Source organism: Archocentrus centrarchus, chromosome 17 (genome assembly GCF_007364275.1).
Source record: "Archocentrus centrarchus isolate MPI-CPG fArcCen1 chromosome 17, fArcCen1, whole genome shotgun sequence".
NCBI classification, from domain to species: Eukaryota; Metazoa; Chordata; class Actinopteri; order Cichliformes; family Cichlidae; genus Archocentrus; species Archocentrus centrarchus.
This window is the reverse complement of record NC_044362.1, coordinates 7487172-7508692: the sequence shown is the minus strand read 5'-3', so window position 1 is coordinate 7508692 and position 21521 is coordinate 7487172. Positions and strand designations below refer to the sequence as shown.

The 21521-nt window shown below is 39.3% G+C and overlaps 1 protein-coding gene across 4 annotated transcripts in view; it reads left to right on the top strand.

Moving 5' to 3' along the window:
• The window catches only part of carmil3 (capping protein regulator and myosin 1 linker 3), a 103677-nt gene that overhangs the window by 26426 nt on the left and 55730 nt on the right, over positions 1-21521 (top strand). For all 4 annotated transcript variants that reach the window (XM_030752388.1, XM_030752389.1, XM_030752387.1 and 1 more), the window contains exons 9-14: positions 5563-5638; positions 6917-7005; positions 10036-10130; positions 11874-11960; positions 14979-15088; positions 17842-17919. In XM_030752388.1, the coding sequence (XP_030608248.1) occupies positions 5563-5638; positions 6917-7005; positions 10036-10130; positions 11874-11960; positions 14979-15088; positions 17842-17919 (535 nt within the window). The remainder of the gene's footprint in view (positions 1-5562; positions 5639-6916; positions 7006-10035; positions 10131-11873; positions 11961-14978; positions 15089-17841; positions 17920-21521) is intronic.

The following is a 21521-nucleotide window of genomic DNA, read 5'->3' as shown; positions in this document are numbered from 1 at the left end:
ACACCAGTGGCTAAAATGCAGCCCCAACCATGACAGAGCCTCCACCATGTTTACGGATGGCTTTAACACTCACTGATCTCCTCCATAATATATTGACAGTGTTTTGAACCAGGGCAGCATGGTGGCATGGTGCTTAGTACTGTTGCCTCATAGCAAGAATGTCTGGGTTCGAATCCACCTTGGCTTAGGCCTTTCTGTGTGGAGTTTGGATGTTCTCCCTGTCTCTGCTTGTCTCTGTCTTTTCTCTGGACACTCTAGTTTCCTCCCACAGTCCAAAGACATGCAGTTAGTGGGGTTCGGTTAACTGCTAATTCTGAATTGCCCCATAGGTGTGAATGGAAGAAGAGGTTTGGCCCTTTGGAATCAAAGCGTAGAGAAATGAAGGGTGACTTGAGACTTTTGGACATGATATTTTGACATGTGCCACATGTCTAAAAATGACTAACTGTTGCCTAATATTCATGAGATAAAGACCCAATCAGGATCAGCACATAGATGAGGTTGAAAGTGATAAATAGGATCTCTATGAAGTCTGTGCTACAGAAAATTAAGTGAACACACACAACTGAATTTCACATTAAATGGATCAGACAGGCACAAGTATGAGAAGAAGGGGGAAGAAGAACAAGTTTATTCTTAAAATATTGATGAACCATTTATAATTCAGATAATGAACAGCCTGATATGTCTTAAAACAATAAGTTCAGTTTCAATGTGTCAAATTTTTTCCACATCCTGCCAGTCTATTTTCATTATAACGTAATGCTGCTGTTGCAAATCAAAGAAATGTACATGCACAGTTTCTTGGCTTAATTACCCTACTTTGTGTGGTATGGCAGGCCATGAGTAGTAAAAAAGGCTGTGAAACGACAATAATTCAGGCCTCCGCTCAGATAAAATTTATAGTTTTGGACAAAATCGATTCATAGTTTGATCTATTCTTAATAACCTGCAACACTATGCTTAATGGCCCAAAATAATGGCCTTCCTGTCTGCAACACAGCGGGTCAAATTGGAGTCTTTGGCATGCTAGTTCTGGCCCACAGTCTGTATGTTTGACATCTGTGTGCTGCAGTTTTATTATCTAACATACACCCAGTAGCACGATTCTAAAACTTTCCAACTATGTTGTTAGGAACCATATAGATTTAGTTCTATACATTCCTGGATACTTTTTTTGGTTATTTATCCATTTACCAAAACATGGAGTTGCAGTTGTAAAATGATGGCACTCTCTTAAGAAAATATTGCAAACAACATTGAGGAATTACAGCAATTTTTCATTTCATGCACTTAGATGTAATTAGACAGGTTTTATTCTCCCTCCCACAAATTTGGCATATGTGTTCTTTACTCTTCAAAGCTGTGCAACACGATATTCACATGTCCGTCTGTTTGGGCGTAAGTCTGTGAGGTCCTTACTTTTCTGGTCTGTACACATCCAAAACTACAAGGATTTGAGCCATGAAATTTAGCATACGTGTTCTTTACTCTTCAAATATCTGCAATACTATATTTAGTACCTTTTGTGCACTTTGACTGTTTATCTAGAGTGGAGAGTAAACAACATGGAGAATTTCAGGCTGCTAATGCTAAATATATGCTAATGATATGCAGCCATTTTCAGCCTAGTTGTGTGATCATATTGTGGTGTGTGCTTGGCTATACCAACTCGACCATTATTGGTTGAAATGGAGAAAGTGGGGATTCCCCATATCTAGCAGCTGACCTCAGTCCCTGAATGGCTGGTAGTAGCGGATAGTGAGAAACTGGGGAATCCCAAATTTCTAGCCAAAAAGCCAGTCTGTTTCTAGTAACATCAGTTCTAGGCTGCAGCCTTACTAATTAGCCTGTGATGTTGGTCAGGGATGACTCATGGCCATAAATAGTACAGACTATGACTGATCATTGAGCAATATTAAAGCCATACCTACTGCTCAGCAATATTGCTCAAATGGAAATATTGGTTGCATTACGGTTTGTACATGGTTGCCTTATGATTATAATGATGTTATGCATAATGCATTGAGATCAGCAGATTATCTAGTATTATGTAGTAGTATAATATGATGTGAATACCTTGTAAGTATGCATTATATCTGGCTTATTGTTATAGATTACATAAATAGAAAGGCGTTATGTAGTGTACACCCTTGCAGGTAATTTCTTTAATTTGTTTGCCATAGAAATTTTTTAGAACATCATTCTCTTACAGCATGCTTAAATTATTTTGATTTAATGAGTATTGTTAATGTTGAAAACATATCTTTGCTGGGATATGTATTATATATTTACTAACCCAGGGATGACTGAAGTCTTTGGATAAAGGTTAGGGCAAGGCCTCCAAATTAGGGCAAAATAGTTTTGCAGAAGGTAATAAGACGTCTGCTGAAGGGTTTCTGTTATGAAATGGGGGCTATAATGTTACCCTGAATTTATTTTATATTTTCATTAATCGCGAGAGGATATTCCCATTGGTGATAGCTCTTGTTAGATACTTTGTTGACAATCCCTTGCTGGCAATGGCTGCTTGAAGTCTGGAACTCATGAGCATCATCCCAACAATGAATTTGTGATTATTTGCCGGGCCTTGCTCAGCTGTCTTCAGTTGTTGTTTGTCCTTGGTTCCATCTGTTTTTGTTTTCTCTTCATTATAATGCATGCTTGATTGGGTTAAGGTCAGGTGATTGACTGGCCTTTGCATAATTGCAATTCCTGACCTTAAAACACTCAGTTGTTCTTGCCATATATTTTGTCTGTCTATACTTCGAATCGCTGAGAGACCACACAGCATCACACTTTCTCCAGTGTGTTTTACAGGTAATGTAATATGCTTCCGTTCATGCCCCCCACCCCCCCGCGTGCGCCTTTCCAGTCATTGTGCCACAGGTATTAATTTCATCTGTGTAAAGGAGGCAGTTGCAGAGCTGCTCTGGCTCGTTTTGGATGGTTTTTTTGCCAAAATCTGGACTTTCTGTTCTTGAGGCTAGATGTTCTGAATGGGGATTTCTTTGCTATGGAAAGGCTCCTGCGGTCATCTACCACCGTTGGATGGAATCGAGCCTTTTGTGTGAGCAAGCTTACTAGTGTGTTATTTTTTTCTTTAAGTGTACTAAACCATTATTTTGGAAATACGAAAAAAATATAAACCTAATTGTATATTATTCCATTTTTCAAAATCCATATTTGCCTTTACCCAAAGCTAATTTTATAGATGGAAAAAGTGTGCAACCAATAGCAGGACTATCTATGAACACAATTGTCTAAATAAAACCTGAAACATGACTCTAAATACAGTATTTTGTACATTCATAAGAAGTATAGTCCTGGCAGTCATAAGACAGCTCAAGGAAAGGGGTTCCTTTGACAGCTTTCCTCTGTGATCGCTCCAACTGTATCTTGGTAATCCTGTTTTTCACACTTTATTTCCTCTTCATTGGATAGAGAAGTGTTTTCTGAAATGTTATTGTTAAAGGAAAAATGAGCCTAGGGGAGTCTACTCATGACCCACATTCAGGAAAATCGGTGAAGTATCCATGTTGATATTGATATGCGTTTTCCCCAGAGCTGTCCACTCTGCTTTTTGCCTCTAATTCCTGTTTGCTGCAGAGGGATAAAGTTTGAAAATGATTCAGTTTATTTCAGTTTATGTTTCTTCCAGTCACACAAACACAAATGAATCCATCATAAATGCACATTAAACAATCAATAAGTGAGACCAGAGCGGGCAGAAGCAAAAGGCTTATATGCCTAACTCAGAATTTACATCCATTTACAAGCTACCTTTTATATTAGAAAATACAAAAAAGGAGTTTTCTTTGTGACCTTCATCCTAAAGTACATATACATTCAGTCATAGAACTATATAAAATATATTATGAGAATTTCTTTTTGAAAAGAAATAATGAAATACATGTTTTCCTATCTGGACTAACAGACAAGCATGACTTAAATTATATTTAGTTTCTTGAAGTATAAAATATTTTTGAATACAGTCTGACACAGTCTTTGAACTCTGCCAGACTGTATTCAGTTATTAGAATTATTTTATTATTTATATAACATTATTTTACATAACACTGATTTTAAGTTTCATCTCTTTCTGTACCTCTTTTTTTTTTTTTTTTTTTTAATTTCCAAATACCATAAATTTTGTTTTTGCTATATTGAGAGACAATCAGACCTACTTTTAAGTAGCTTTAGTTCCTTCTCTATTAATACCAAAAATTCATTTAATTTTTTACCAGAAGAAACATTTGTTTTGTCATCTGCAAACATAAGCCCAAATAAATTAAAAATTTATAAATATCATTAAGAGTTTTGGACCAATCACAGAACCTTGTGGCATTCCACATGTTATAGTCTTAAATCCAGAAACTGTGTTGTGTAGTTGAAGACACCGTTGACGATTTTCCAAATAGCTTTTTATCCAAGAATTAACAGCTCCTCTGATCCCATACTTGATGAGTTTTTCCAGTAACTGTCTGTGAGCAGTGGTATCAAAAGCTTTTCTTAAATCTGTGTGTGTACCTATTGAAAATTCATCATTACGATGAAGTTTTATATCTCAGTCCTAAACCTAAAATGATCCATAGAAGGACATTAACTGGAGCAGATTGACCTGCTGTGCCACCATGTCCACATGTGCTGGTACAAATTGACACATAAACACCAACACGCTGCGTGACTGAGCAAGACATCATGGAGGTCAATTACATGTCCTGCTGTCAAAGCATGAATCAGCGCTGATGAATCTTGACGTGTGCATCATCTGCTCGTTTGCGCAGGCTTAGCTGTGTTTGTCAGAGTGGACTGGTCTGACAGCCGTCATTCTCACAGATTCTGACCAGTTTTATTCCTCTGAGATAAACTGGGACATCCTGGCTGCTGCATTACTGGCAACGCTAACCTCCTTGGCCAGATTGCTCTTTCCTCCCCTTTATTTTATTTTCTTTCCTTTCTCTGTGTGTTGTCCTCCATTTCATCCTCTCTTCCTCTCTCCCTGGGTGTATTCTCTTTCTCTGTGCCTCCCTTCTCTCTGTGTTGCTGCTTGTTTGTCAGATGATGTATAGCAGGTGTAGCAGCAGTATGGCCATAGTTGGACCTTGGAGGATTCTAAAGCACCCGCGCTCCCTTTCTCCCTCCCAAGCACACGAATCGGATTGTCTGTAGGCTCTATGTCTGGGTGTACAGTACTGGATATAGCAGTGTTTGAGGTCTGTAGCTGGGATCAGAGTGTGGCTTTATTGAATAATCCACTGACCTCGCCATCGATCTTTACATCTCTTTCTCTCTCTCTCTCTCTTTCTCCTTTTTTCTTTTCCCCCTCACTCTCTGCTTCTTCCCCTCAGCAGGACTGCAGTATCAGTCATCTTTTAGAAAGCAGCCCTGCCCGTGGCGTTCTCCTTGTCACAATGATAAACTGCTTTTTACCAATGCGGAGCAAAGGAATAAGTTGGCCTGAGATAATGTAAATTTATAGATGAGTGAGATCAAATGGTTTTGAGCAGATGGAGTTTGCTAATTTAAAGATTTGAATTTTATCTGTGTTCTTCATTCCAGGGACTTGGCAGTGATTGTGGCATCCATTGCCTATAACACCTGGTTCACCAAGCTGTACTGCAAAGACATGCGCATAGTAAATATTCATTTTTTTTTTTTTTTAATCTTCCTCATTTAGCTTTCTTGCCAGATGTAGACGACCAATCAGATGGCTTTAAAATGTAATTTCATCGCTGTTGATTGTATTGAATCAGCTTGTTTGTCTGCTTATTTGCCAACTCCATTAACTATTAAAAGCTAACATTTAATAGTTAACATAGAAATAATTTATCATTGTTAATAAATGGTCAATTAATTTAGCATGTATTCATTGTAGAGAAAATGAGTTTTTTTTGTTTCAATTTTTGTGTAGTATTATGCATGCTACTGTAACTGAAGAACTGATAGTAAATACATTGATACACTGGGGCGCATGCAGTCATGTGACAGCAAAAGTTTAATTCACAGGAGTTAAGAGGGTAAGCAGCAGCCAGGTGCTGCTAATCAAATGCACTTGTTCCTTCATTGGCACAGTGAGCACCTCCTATAAAAGCAGAAGCTTTGGCAGCGTGCTGGTCTGGATCATTCAGATATATGTTAATACAATCTTCCCATATGGTTTAGTGTAAGTCCAGTAAGAAGCAAAAAGGAAAATGATTCAATATAATCATCTGTGATGATGTTTAAAACATAGAAGTGTGCTGCCATTCCAATATGATGGATTTATTGAACATTAACATATGAAAGCTGAGTTGTGGGTTATTTATAGTATAGTTTTAATGTATTTAAAGAAAATAAAGTGCATTAAAGTAAGTGATTTCTGCCCAAGAATAATTATAAGACTGTTTTTAATTATATAGAGCCGAGGCAAAGAGGTTTAAATATATGAAATTGGTCTCATTTAAAGGCATTTTGTATGAAAATAAAGAAAAGCTATGATTTAAAGTTCATTTGAGATGATTTTCTAACATCAGTCTGGAGACTTGTTATTCTTTAAGAAACGTCTTTCATAAAAAATGATTTTTTTTTTTATTTGAGAATTGCTTAGTGAAGCAATGAATTTTTAATGGGCAGGCAAAGCATCTTATTTTTATCTGGGTATCCATCTATTGTGTGTTGGTTGGATTTACTGCTTTTCTTTTTATGTAAAAAATAAATGACTCAATCCTGGTTTTGATCATTAGGCAGAAAATCATTTGCAGAGCATCAAGGGCTTTAGGAACATATCAAGGGCATTTTTTTTTCTGTTTATGTACTTAATATTTAATGTTTTATAGATAAAACAATGAAAGATATACTAAAAACAAATGATAATTTTTAGACTTGTGCCACTCGGGCTGGAGACCTTTCACATGTGTTCTGTGTTTTTCTTCAGGGCTCAGAGGTGGTGGACCAGGTTCTGCACACAATCAGCAAGTCCAACAGTCTGGAGGAGCTGACTCTGGAGAACGCGGGACTCAAATCGTAGGTTTCCTCCTTTCCTGTCACCTCTCCTAATCTAATTTCCTCTTCTTTGCCCCTTCACCTCTTCTCTTTTATCCTTGCACACCTCTAGTCTCTCTCCTTTCCTCCTTCTTTGTCTCTTCTCTTTTTCACTTACACAAGCCCTGTCTCACCTCTTCACCTAAGCTCACCTCACCTCTGCACTTCTCCTCCCCCTTCTCTGCTGTCTCTCACCTCTCTTAACCTCCACTCTTTCCTCCAATAAAGCACAAATAAAGCCTCCCCTCCTATCTGCCCCTGACAGGGGTATTGTTTCTCCCCTGAAACATAAGTGAAATTTTGGCCTACCACCTTCTTATATCATTTAGCAGAGCAGTTTTCTTATTTGGTATTAATTGAGATGAATTGGCTGCCTGAGGGCAAGATGATTTACTGCAGCATATTGATGAAGTTTTTATATTTTCCCTGGTGTTAAATCACTTCCAATGGAGATGGTCAGTTTGTTGAAGGCTCTCTACAAGCACTACATCAAAAGCCCTTACCTTTAAAAATACAGTATATTGAGATACTCAAACGGTGTATGACTTTAAGTACCTTTACTGATATATAGTTACTGATATGTGACTTAATAGGAAATTTCTGACACACTGGTAAGTGTCACTGACAGGAAAACGTTTGAGTGTTTCTTTTAAAAAGCTGACGCCTCAGAGTTTTCATTGATCACTGGATTGTGCCCTTCAAACACTAAAACGCTAAGGCTGAGTAATCCTGACTGTACTAACACTTGGATATTTTAAAAAAAAAAAAAAAGAAGCAATTCCCACTAAATCAAACTTTGGGAACTACAGTAAATGATGTATTACAGCTGTCTTCCCTCCATGTTCTTCTTTGTATGTTTTGGTCGTTGTTACTTGTATTAAACGTTTGACCTCCAGCTTGACACTCAAAATTCTTCTGCTGAAATTGGTGTGCCTACAGTCAGAGATGCACATGCGAGCAGGATTTATAACATTGCAGCTAGTTTGGAAGCCAGTCATGCTCCAATAGTCAAACTAACTTGGAAACTTGCCTTGCACGAAAACCGAGACTGTTCTTTCAGGGCTGCAGGAAACATCGTGGTCCAAAGACCTCCATAAATAGATGATATTATTTGAATATTTTTTTTTTTTTTTTTTTACAGTGACCACAACATTAAAATCTGAACATTAAAAAAGACACAAATTCATGTTCAGAGTATCGAGCATATTAAAACATGCCTGTAGGGTATTTTTTTGATAGCACCTACTGTATAATTGATTTGTTCTGTACATATTGTTCCTGTGGATGAACAATATGTACAGAAGTGTTGGCAAACAGTGGACATTGATCAACATTAGCATTTATTCTGAGGGGTGTTTCTGGCCAACAAAACAATGTAAGTCAAATATTCACTATTGTTTTTGCTCTCCGGGGGGAAACGTTTGACTCTTGAGCAGCTAAATGCACAGTGTTTACCAGCTAACGTTTGCTTGTGTGTAGTCTGGTGCTGTGCTCATCAGAGTTGTGTTCAAACTAGCCTGGGAATAAAATGACAATGAACCAACCAGTTGGTGAAAAGACTGTCTCATTTGCAGGTGAATGTTTTCATAATTTAATTCAAAAAGGTAAACCTTATATATCCTGTATTCATTTATGATACAGAAATGTCAACCTTGTGAAAAATATGTAAACGTATACACTCAGTACTTGATTGTGGCCCTTATCATCAATTACTACATCAGTGCTGCTGGCATGGAGACGATCAGCTTCTGCCACGGCTGGGGTGTTATTGAAGCCCAGCTTACTTTGATAGTGGGTGTTTCTTATCTTCCTCTTAGTAATACCCCACAGATTTTCAGTGGGATTTAGGTCAGGAGAGTTGTCTGACCAATCATGCACAGTAATATCATGGTCAGCAAATCATTTGGCAGTAGTTACGGCACTCTGGGCAGGTGGTCAGTCCTACTGGAAAAGGAAATCAGTGTCTGCATAAAGCTTGTAAGCAGGTGGAAGCATGAAGTGTCCTGAAATCTTCTGGACTGCGTTGAGTTTGGACTTGATAAAACACCAGTGGCCCGACCACCAGCAACACCAGCAGATGACACAGCGCTCCATATGATCAGACTGCAGAAACTTCCCACTGGACTTCAAACACCTTGGATTCTGTCTCTCCACTCTTCCTTCAGACTCTAAGAAATTAATTTCCAAAAGAAGTGAAAAACTTGCTCTCATCTGAAATGAGGACTTTGGACCACTGAGCAGCAGTCGAGTTCTCCTCCATAGCCCAGGTAAGATGCTTCTGATGTTGTCTCTGGTGCAGGAGTGGATTGATGTCAGGAATACGACAGTTTTGTCTCTCCTTTCCTAAAGACGTCTGTGGGCGGTGACTCTTGATTCTCTGGCAACAGCTTCAGTTCGCTTGTGATGCTCTCCCCTGTCCTCGACTTCCTCTCAACGCTGTTTGTTCACATTTTCCTACCACACTTGTCCCTCCCAGTCAACTTTCCATGAATATTCTTCAATACGGAACTCCGTAAACAGCCGGCCTTTTCAGCAGTGACCTTCTGTGGCTTACTCTCTGTGTGGAGGATGTTGATGATCATCATCTGGACAACTGTCAAGTCAGAGAGTCTTCCCCTTCATTGTAGTTGTGTGCACTGAGCTAGTAATATGTGTAATATTTATTAATTTTCTTGAGTAATTTACTGAAGCTTGCAACAAAATATTTTAATAATTTGAGATGCTGGAGTTCTGAATTTGATTAGCTACAAATTATCTAAATGTAAATTAATATAGAACATTTGAAAGTTTTACCTGATTGAATTAAATTACCTTTTTTTGAAGCATGAGCCAAAAGCATTGCTAATTTAATTCAAAAAAAGGTAAATTACCGTTTCCAAATCACTGCTACATGTAAGTGAAATTGATATAAAGTGCTTGGAGGGAAGACACTAGATTTTTTTTTTCAGTCCCTGAGATCAGTATTGAATTTTCAATTTTACAAAAACTTTTTCTTTCTAATGCTGTCCGCAGGGATTTTCCACAGAAGATGGCGTCCGCATTATCAGAGAACCCAGCCTCCGTGATTCACTCTCTCAACCTGGCTCATAACACTCTAGACAACCAAGGTACCAACTTGGACTCTGTGAACTCTTCTTCCTCCCTCCTGCTGTCTCTCTCAGGGCACCTTTGATTGTTTTTTGTGTTATTACTTCACAGCTTTTGTTTGCTTTCAAAGAATTCAGAATCAATCGTTGTCCTCACAGAACCTTTTATTTTCTGTTTGTTTGTTTTTTTTTCTCTCTCATATATTTCAAGCTATATGTTGTGATTTGGTCTTTCTCTGTGGAGAAATCCTTTATTTTTCTGGCCTTACCGCTTGCTGCACAGCCTGAACCTTTTAGAGACAACCCCCCCCCCCCCCCCCCCCCCCCCCCACACACACACACACACACACACACACACACACACACACACACACACCTCAGGCTGCCTTAGTTTATTTCCCACTTGCAGACACAGAACACAAAGTGGAAAAGTGTGTGTGTGTGTGTGTGCAGAGTCAGGCCTTGCATGTATGTAAGCATCACTTATTAGCTAATTCCTGTCCTCCCGTCTGGCACTTGTCACTTCTACTCATCTCAATTAATTCTTTGTGCTCCCCCTTATCACCTTCTCTTTGCGAGTGTTTGTTTGTGTGTGTGTGCAGTTATGTGTGCACTGACATACTTTATTGTGATTAGAGCTGCAAAATTACTGCAGCCTTATCACAACAATGCACATCTTCGCAGCAACGAATGACCTTCAGTGTGTTTGTGTGGCTGCAGTACGCCTGTGCTGTTGCATGCTTTCAAAAGTCAAACATCTCTAGATACAAAAACACACACACAAAAAAAGAGTCCCAGGGGGATACATGAACCAGGAGACAACTTGTCATTTCAATGAATTCAGTTTTTAATAAAGCAAAGCCTCAAATATTATCTTCATGGCTGCAGAATATTTAATAAAACTGCTGAGCTGAAACTCTTTGTTATATACAGTAAGCTGCCTTGACATAAGGTGTATTTATGGGTCACTACAGTATGTAGAAAAATAAAGCTGTAAATTATGTTGTTGGGATTTTTATTTATTTCTTTTAAGAATTGTAAGCATGTGGTTTGGAGAGCACAAACAGAGAGAAGTCTAATGTTACATGGCCAAACTATATATAAGCTCCTTAAAAGTGCCGGATGATGCAGGGATATAAGCAACGAAGCCTTTTAAGATTTACACCCCTACTGAAAATGGTACAGAGACAACATATGAAATGCCACAACCGAGATTTAAACTTGAAAATGTGCTCTTTTTGAAATCACTGAAATCAGTTTTGCAAAAAGGAACATATGATATTTACCTCTATTAAAAATATGGCCCCTAAACAAATGATAGTAACAAAAATGTGTAAACATCCCCTACCATTATCTCTTGAGAGAAAAAATGGCAAGAACTATATCTCTCTCCCTGGAATTTTTTGCAGGCAAATCTGAGCCGATCAGGTGGGAGGAACCCAAATGTTATTTATTATAGGCTGACTGTTTATAAATCAATTCTGTTGTATTTTCTCATTTAACTTGAAAACTGAGAATCACTAGTTATGTAAAATGTAAGAAAGAGTCCATCACAGTTTTCCAGAGCCCAACACGGTGATGATCTGATTCACTGTGAATTTACATTTGATGGGCTGCAAGCAGCAAGTTTGTTGACATTTTTGCCACTTGTCACTGAACTAGTCATTTAGTGTTTTGCTCTACATAGATGGATGTGTGTTTACTTCTGATTAAATGATGCCTTGGCTCTCCTCTCTGTGTCCCATCCTCTTCTTCTCATACCAGGAGTCTCCAACCTTATTCAACAGGTGTGTCGCCTCAACAAGGGCCTGCGCCTCCTCAATCTCTCCAAGACCTCACTTTCCTCTAAGGGTGAGTGTGCTACTCTTAGACACAGCAGCCCCTAGTGGCTGACCCTTTGACAAACACTTTTGTTTTTTGTTGTTTTTTTTTTCATTATTGTGGGTTCTTATTACACTACACAAAGCTGTGTGACTTGCTCAAAGGCAGAGTGGAAGCTCTTTGTAAAAGCTAGGTGGAAACCCAGGCTGGGTTCAAGAAAGAAGTCTCAAAGCCACAGTGATGCCCTGCTGCCCTGAGTATAGCTGCATTTGAGCTGGCATTTACTCACACAGAAATACAGACCAGTGAATGTGCTGTGTGAATCCATCCACCAAATAATAATCAGGTCACAACTGCAAATAGTCAATTATTTATTTTTTTCTCCATGAAATCCTGTGGTGTTGGCATAAGCAGAGTGTCCCAGTTCTATTGCTTTTATCCCAGACAATATTTTCAGTAGTATTAGAGCAGATTTAGAAGGATAATGTTATTACAGATGTAATTGCATACTTTTATTGCTTGTTTTGATTTATTTTTTTTGATGATTATAGCAAATTACAAGTCATTTTTGATCTTCTATGGGTAATTATGATTTGATGCAGCTGATATGTGGACTTCACAGATACAGAGTTTCAGGAGAGTATCATTATACTACTTGAGAAACACATAATGTTGTAACTACGTAATTGTTCATACTTTATCATAGAAAATTGTCACAAACACCAAAATATTTCAAGAAAGACCTTAATAAACCGAGGCAAAATCAAAAATACACACACACACACACCACACACACACACACACACACACACACACACACACACACACACACACACACACACACACACACACACAAAGATAATGGTCAAAGGTCCATACAAATTAGCATGTAGTCAAGGGAAAAGCTAGCTAGTGAGGTGGCTACAGCCCGCCTTAGGGATTACATTACATTACAAGACCCCGACCCACCCCAATGAAAAATATTTACTTTGCTGAGCTGACATGTTATCCTGTCTCTCTCCGCTCAGCCCCAAACAGTCATGGCAGATGACTGCCCCTCCCTGAGCCTGGTTCTGCTGGAGGTTTCTTCCTGTTAAAAGGGAGTTCTTCCTTCCCACTGTCACCAAGTGCTGCTCATATGGCAGGGATCAGCAAATCCAGGCCTCGTGGTCCAGTGTCCTTCAGGTTTTAGATGCGTCTCTGCTTCAACACACCTGAGTCAAATACAGAAGTCATTAGCAGGACTCTGGAGAACTTGACTGCATAGTGAGGAGGTAATTCAGCCATTTGATTCAGGTGTGTTGGATCAGGGACACATCTAAAACCTGCAGGACACCGGCCCTCCAGGCCTGGATTTGAGGATGCCTGTTATAGGGGGTCGTTTTGATTGTTGGGTTTTCTCTGTAATTATTGTAGGGTCTTTACCTCACAATATAAAGCTCCTAGAGGCGACTGTTTGTTGTGATTAGGCGCTAAATAAATAAAATAAAGAAATAAAACTGAATTGAATTGAGTTGTATTAAATCCAGGAGTTAAATACTCCGGAAGCAAGGAAACCAAACTCTGGCTAAAGTTAACTAGCTAACTAGCATAGTTGGACTGTAACAGTCATTTGAGTACAAATAATAAGGTTTGGTGCCTTGGTTGTGCCTTTGGGTCTCATTTTTAAATGTGTTTAAATAGTAAATTTGTTCATTGTAATCATTTCACTTGCTCAGCAATAAACACACAATTGAGTAAATACATTTTTTCTTTCTTTGGCTTGTAATTTTTTTTTCTTTGAAGTTGTGTATTTACTGCTCTGCTCCTCTTTAATGCAGTGTAGATGATTTGTTTCATTTAATAGTAAAGCTAAATGTGTACTTTATGCCATGGATGGTGACCTTGACGGATTGTTTTTCTACACTATGTTATGAATGGGGAAAATCACACTAGGTGCGGTTTTAAAAGCTACTGGATTGAAACAGTTATTGGGGGGAATGCAATGATGGTACTGACCTTGAATGGTGGGTGCTGGTAGGTGGGTATGACTTTGCAGGGGCTGTGCACTTTTTGTTGAATATTTATAGATCTCTCTCACCCCCCCCCCCCCCCCCCCCCCCCCCCCCCCCCCCCCCTCCTCCTTCCTTCTGTCTCTGCAACACCTATGCCCACACAAGCCCGTACGCACACTTACGCTATAAACACACATGCTAGCGTCATCTCTCAGATGTTATCAGACATCCAAATAGGCTGATACATCCCGGGAGCTCTCACACCGTTGCTCCTACAGACACTCGACAATGTCACACAGACTGGATGGCCTCCAAAAGTCTTCACTTCCAGCAGAATGAAGCAGCTGATAGAGAGATGGGTGTAGGGGGTGGATTAGACACTGTCACCTCTTCCCCTCATTTCCCTCCTAATCGCTACAAATTAGGGATGAAGAGCTTAGTGGCTTGCCAGCTTCAGATCGGCACATGCAATAGCTGGCTTCTTCTGACCTCCTCTCCAGTGTGAAACACACTTCCTGCAACTGTTGGTTGTTATTGGGGATGTATTGTAGATTGAATGCAGCACAGAGACATGATAGTTGAAGGCTTTCTATCTGTTTGGCGTTGCTAGACATTTCTCCGGTGCTGTTGCTGTGTCTATATTTAATCCGTAACTTGCCATGGTGTGCTGTGTGCTGCAGAATGAGGATTTAATGAGGGGTTCAGGCCTGTGGCTGTAATTGTGTAGTGATCTGATTTGTACATACTTTTGTTTGGCTTTCTGGGTGCACTTGGAAACTGGGATAGTGGGGGAAAGGTGGCTGGCTTCCTCTGAAAGCTCTTTTCATACAAGCCGTGTGCTTACAAGTCTCTCCTCAATTATTTTTCTTTTTTTGCCACAGAGTTTGCTTACCCTCTGAGTATTTTTTTAAATTCATAAATTGCTAATAAGCCATGTCCAGAGTGTTAAATTAGCCCACTGGGAAAAAAAAAAAAAAAAAAACCATTACTGTAAGATGATTAAATTAAACTACTGTATCGTAATCCTGTATCACTTCTTCCATCCCCCCATTAGGTGTGGTTTCATTGTCCCAGGCACTGTGTTCAGCTGACGACTACTCCAATTCTCTGCTGCATCTGGACCTCAGCAAAAACCCTGGGGTTCTGTCTGGAGAGGATGCAACAGTAAGGCACATACTGTCAATTGTTGCATTTGTGCATTTAAAAAGATTTCTTTTACACCTGCGTGTGAGGGAAGAGTTCGTGTACCGGTGCATGCAAAATTCTCAGTACAATAGAAACTGTCAAAGTTTCTATTAGAAATAAAGATGAAGTCAGCAGATGAAACAGCAGTCACATGTTCCCATCATGTGACTGCTGTTCTGTTACTTACACTGCCGTGTTCAGTGTCATGTTACTTTTTTGTTTCTTGAACACTCACAGTGAAAACAAATTGCTTCAGAGTGATCCGCATTAAGTGTATAAAATACATATATGCATATGTATCGATTCTGGTTTTTTCTGACAGAGTTGCCCAGGTTCAGTCAGTCTGCACAGTGAAAGAACTTTTGTAAGTCCGGCTGCAGATTTTGAAGGCCAAAATGCTCAATTTTGGTCTTATCGGACCACAGGGGCTTCTTCCAGCCTCCTACAGAGTCTCCCGTGTGCCTTCTGGCAAACTGTAGCTGAGATGCGTGTGCTTTTTAAAGAATGATCGCTTTCTTTTCCACTTTCCCATGAAACTGTGGAAGATGAAGCACCTAGCTAGTTGCTACTGCCTCCACAATCACTTCATGCTGAGCCTCTGAAGCTTTGCTTTAGATGCTTACTCAATTTTTTAAAATCTATACCACTGACTTCTGCTTCTGGGTCACAGTTCGGCTGAGCTGTTTAGAGGATTTTTTCCAGTTATTTTTTAAACAAGATGCAAATGTCAGATTTGACAAAAATGTGTGTATTTATACTAATACAAATAAACAACTGCAACTTGTTTGTAGATAATTAAAAACATGTTATGACCTCTGAAACATTTTGGCTCCACAAGTTATTATTTAGGTGCGTTCGTATGGCATTTTTAAATAATTCCATTTGAATTTTAAGTTTGGAATCAGTTTATATCACTTGAGAGATCGGTTTTCAGTAACTGCACATAACAAATCATATGGAAATCTCTGTTTTGTGTGTCTGAAAGAAAAAAAAAATTAACTAATATATCAGAATATAGGGTTTTTAAATCACCAAATATTGGTATCATTATTGGTCTTAAAAGTCTGATATTGATCGTGCTCCAGTCGTATTAACTGATTCCCAGATGCCCTGGGCCCTATGCCATGAAGCAGCTTTTAACCAATCTAAAAGGGCCGTTTCACAGATCATGTGACTTTTCTTCCACAGAAAATGATCCCTATAAGCAATACGATAGGCAATATACCAGTGAAATGTAACACTATAAAAGAAGGACTTGCAATTAATGCCGGAGCAAATTGTTAATTTGATAACAGAGCGTTAAAATAAACATTTTAATTCCAGTTAATTATTTTCTGATTGTGCGCGCTCTCAGGGCTGCTGTTTATTTCCAAGGTGACAGCTGCACATTAGAGCTCTGAAACTTTAAAATGGATCCATTTAAAGATTAAAGGTTACTGCCCCACAGCCTGATGAAGGACACGTGGAAATTGCAGATTAAATTAATTTGAGTGATGGAACAGATAATCTTGGTGTGTGTCCTGTGTTTCCAGCACATGCACATTCCCGTGACTGTGTGACACATAGTTTGCACTTCATTCAGTGGTTTTAGTAAGGTACGGTTAATAAGCTGCACATATAAAATGCATTCATCCAGCAGAGAATCTATAGAGCGCTTTGAGCATGCGGTAAATAAAAGAATCAGTGAAATCGTTCCAGACATTTGAAACTGAAACTCTGTCAGCTGCAGACTCGGAGCTGTTTAAGGGTTTGAGAGTAAATATTAAATATAAACACAGAATTCAAACACAGGCTCAGTCTATGCACACATTTGATATGCGGTCTGCAAGTACTGTGTAAGTGTCCTGCTTTAGGATCAAATTTAAACACTTACCGAATACTAAAATTGTTTGCTGGCAGCATCAGCAAAAAAAAACAGAACAAAGGTGCGTCTATGGATCCATATGTATTACCTCGTCTTGGAAACCAAATATTTTAGATACTGAAAAATTTTAGACCCTTCCCTCCTGGCAGAGGACCAGGTGACGCTGTTTTCTGGAGAATTGATTGGTCAGTGGGCGTTGATTTCATACCTGTTGCTCTCTAATGTGGAACATAACCTGCTCCACAGCATAAGTTACCATGGCAAATAACCCCAGTAAGACGTGAATCACCTTCGTAGTACAGAAAACCCAGGGTTAACCCTGAAGTTACCTGGATAAGCCAAAATCCTGCTTCGTAGTACAGGATCTGCATGCTGATAATAAATAAAACAATTTTCACATTGAACATTGAAAAGAATTTAACACCGACGTTAGCGTAACCTCCTAATCTCACCAGTTTTGCCAACTGTTTTTAGATGATCCAGCATTTTGGTTTTTGAGCTGTGACATGCAGTTTTCTGCAAGATTTATGCTCAACCTTGTGACCATCCTTTTAAACGCTGGGCAGTCACACAACAGCTTCTTTAACAGAGTGTCAGTTACTGTTGTGTGGAGCCTTTAAGTAAGTTAGAGCCATCAGCCTCTTTTAAGCTGTTTTTCTCAGTCTGTTTCTTCCACCACCTCGAGTAATAAATGAATCCTGGAAGGCAGCTAATGCATCGTTTTTCTCCTGAGCTGAATTCGTTCACATGAGAGAGCATCAGTTAACCAAATGACCACTCAGCCCGGAGGCTGCTGCCCTTGATTGTGCAGATGTTTACTCATAAATATTAACATTCTCTAAAAGGCTCTCTCCTTCTTCCCATGCAGAACCTGTACCTCTTCCTGGCCCAGCCTAACTGCCTAGTCCACTTGGACCTCTCTGGGACAGACTGCACTGTGGACTCGGTTTGTACTCACTGTCTTTGTTACAGCCAGTATCCACCCATCGCTATCTGATCTCATCTCTAGGATGGGATTCAGGCCAAGAAACAGAAAGGCCTAGCGTTCTGAATATGAAACACCTACAACACAAAACCTCAGTTTATGCCATATTTCATAGATATTCTCTCTGGACGATGCTTTAGGTGAAAGTGGGAGCTTGTAGAATGGCCAATAATAGAGATGTATAGCCTTCATGAATTATACAAATGATGTCTTTTATGAAAAGCACACAGAAGCATTTGTTGCATGCTTTTGTTCGCGTCTTTGTGTTGTGACTGTCCCTAAATTTAGCCTGTCTGTGAGCCAGTGTGACAAAACGGTGTCTTGCTGTGGTAGCAGATATGCTAACAGCTGAAAGGATGACAGCGCTTTCTCTCAGAGCGAGTTCAGTGGCCACACTCGAAAGTGTCTGTCCCTGCAGATTACTGCTGAGACGGCAGTTGTTGTTGGTTCGCTGCGAATATGCGAGACTCGGTGGTAAAAATGCTGAAAGTTACAACTGTGCTCGGGACATTTTTAATGTCCGTGTCCCCCTAGAAGATGTAGAGGTTTGTGAAAAGGTCACATTTATTGTTCATCTTCAGTTACTGCTGCTTTGTCAGTGCTATGTCCCTACTCCCTTCTGTGGCATCAGAAGGGAGTAGGGGTTGGGTAGAACAGGCATAAATAGTCTTTCTTTTACCGTTTCCTCCACTCCAAGGAGGTTAAAGGTCAGAATCAGCTACAGATTTAAACTAAGCTGTGCCGCTGCTCAGTTCTAGCTCCGAAGGATGACATCGAAATGCTCCACACTTTCTACTGACATGATGCAACATTATATTACAAGTATAGTACAGGTCCTACACCAGAACTTTGTGCTACTTTATGCTTGTGCTTAGTTTTTTTTTTTTTTAAGTATTTCTAACACTTGATCTGATCTGCACTGAATCCCGCTGAGCTTTCACCGCAGTGGGTGACGCTGCATGTGTTTTCTGCTCTGCCATCACGAGTGAAAACAAGCCGATTCTGTTGGACTTAGAGCTGATAAATATTGAGCAATATTTCCTTTCACTGAAGCCTTCAGAACTGCACGAGTCTATACGTAGATTCTCAGAGCTGTGGAAGTAACAGAAGCATACGTCTACATTAGCAGAGCGCTGGCTGTTGCAATAGCATTGTATGTGAATTAGATAGTTATACTGGGTTACATTTTGTTTCACTGAGGCATTAATCTTGTGCTAATCAATATACTGCGTTTACATGGGATATTGCCACCAAGCACATCCATCACAGCAGTTGCAGGCTGCATAACTACAACATGTAGCTCCTTTTCTGGGAAGGTGCCTGCCACACTAAGGTGCAGGTTACAGTGCTGTAAGTCAAGCTTAGTGTAACAGCCTTCCTTACTTTGTCTTGTTTATGACAAATAAAAATACAAAACAAATGATTACGCTTCACAAACACCATACAAGAGGTGCTGCAGTTTTACGTGAAAAAAAATTCAAGCTGACACAGGAAAGCTGATGTTTAAAGTTAGTGCTGAAAGCAGGCAGCTAGCTGTGACAGAAAATAACAAGTAGCTGGTCATCAACGATTAAAACTACGATAATATTGTGGGACAGAATGTAAATACTTTAAAAGTCCTCTTGAAATAGAATGCAGAGCAAACGCACCATAAAGAGTTTAAAGAGGAACAGCACTCAGTACTTTATAACGTGGTCGCAGTCACCTGGATCTGAAATGACTGCAAGAATAGGGATCAGATAATACGCTAATGTCTAAATACAATAATAATAATAATAAAATTATATAAGGGGACATTCTGAGTAATAGTTCTTGAGCAAATGCCAAGATTTGAACGCAGGACTTTTCTTTTCACTGCGATGCGTTTACTTTCTCCCCTTGCTGCTCTTCACTTGAGCAGTTTTAAACACCTAAAAGCAGGGAGCTTGTCAGGCAGGAATCTGTTTCGTAGAGGCCTAGCCCACCCCCCCTGTTAATGTGGGAAATGAATTTTATATTGAATTATGTGCATGGATGGAAGTCATTGCTTCTTTATTTCCAAATTGAACCTGCTCACCTTCAGAGGGTGACAGAAAGAGTTCTCTGAGACCTGCTTAATGTCCTTTTTTTTTTGCTAATTGTCATTTATCCTTTAGAGAGGAGCTATCTCAGGGAAAATTAGTCTTTTTTAGTGTTAGCTTGTTGGATTGAATTATTAATAAGTTTCTGTTTTTAATCTGCGCTGACATACAGACAACGGTCGATTAATCAATTTGCGTGATGAATCACACTGCCGGGGGAAAAATGGATTTGTCCGATAGTTTAACCTCTCACAAGTGATGAGATGCTGCTTAAAGTATTACAAGGAACTGGGGTTTGGTTTGATGCCAATCAAATTTGCATCCTCCTGTCTAACAAACACACATTTATCATCTTTATTTTAAAATTGGTCAGATCACAGATCCCCGGGCATTCACTTTAGTACTCTCTAAAGCTCTTTATTTTGAAAGTCAGCCATATCATCGCAAGACAGAGCTTGATTTGATATCCCCTGTGATGGATGGCACATGGCACAAGTGCTGCGTGATGTTACGCTGATCGTGTAAGCAGAGACACACACATGCATGTGACAGAGCGTGCTCGGGTTCTCGAGCTCCGTGCAGCGATTTTTTTTTTTCCCCGTTTTTGAATTAAACACTTGAGAGATAGCCAGTGTAACAAATTGAAGGACCGTAGTTTGCTTTTCCTGGTATGAGCTCAGCTTGACTTTGATTCAGTACAATACAATTAGACTTCTTACTGCCCATTTGGTCCTGCTATCGGGAATTAGTGGACTTCTTCGACAGATGAGCACTTTCCGTACGCTCCTTCAAAGACTGGCAGAAACACTGCCGGCTGTTTTAATTAATTTATTTATTTTTTAATTGAGCTGCTGGAACTTGTTAACCCTTAAATGTGCATGGATCTAGAAATAATTAAAGGAAAAATAGTTTATATTTTAATATTTAATATTCTAAAACAATTAAAAATCATTCATCTCAAAGGTCATCCAGGTCAGCTAAAGTTGTTTTTGTGGCTCTTAAAGACTCAAAACTACACTGAGCAACTTTGTTTCTATAACTCCATACAAGGACAATTTCAGGTCAGACTGCAGGAATGGTGTTAAACTCCGAAAAGATATGTTGAATTTAATAAATACCAAATTTAACAATGGAAAACTCTCCATTATAAGTGGAATTCTTGCAAACCAAATCCTGCTTACTCATTTAGATATTGGCCTTGATCACTAATTAGATTGTTGATAGTGTTGCACCTGTGTGAAAGCATCAATTTATGCTTTCAGATAGTTTTAGTAATTAGTCTAGTGGATCAAGGGGATAGATGTCTTCATGGTAAATGGACTGGCATTTATATACCGCTTAGCTACTCTTACTGAGCACTCAGAGTATTTGGAGCATACATCTCTGAGGTTGGAAAGAATACAGAAAGTTATGCTACACAGATGTTTTTTTTTCTTTTCTCTGAAATATTTGACACAGATAGTTAAAGGCAACCTACTGTATGAGCCAGTTTTGTTCTTAACT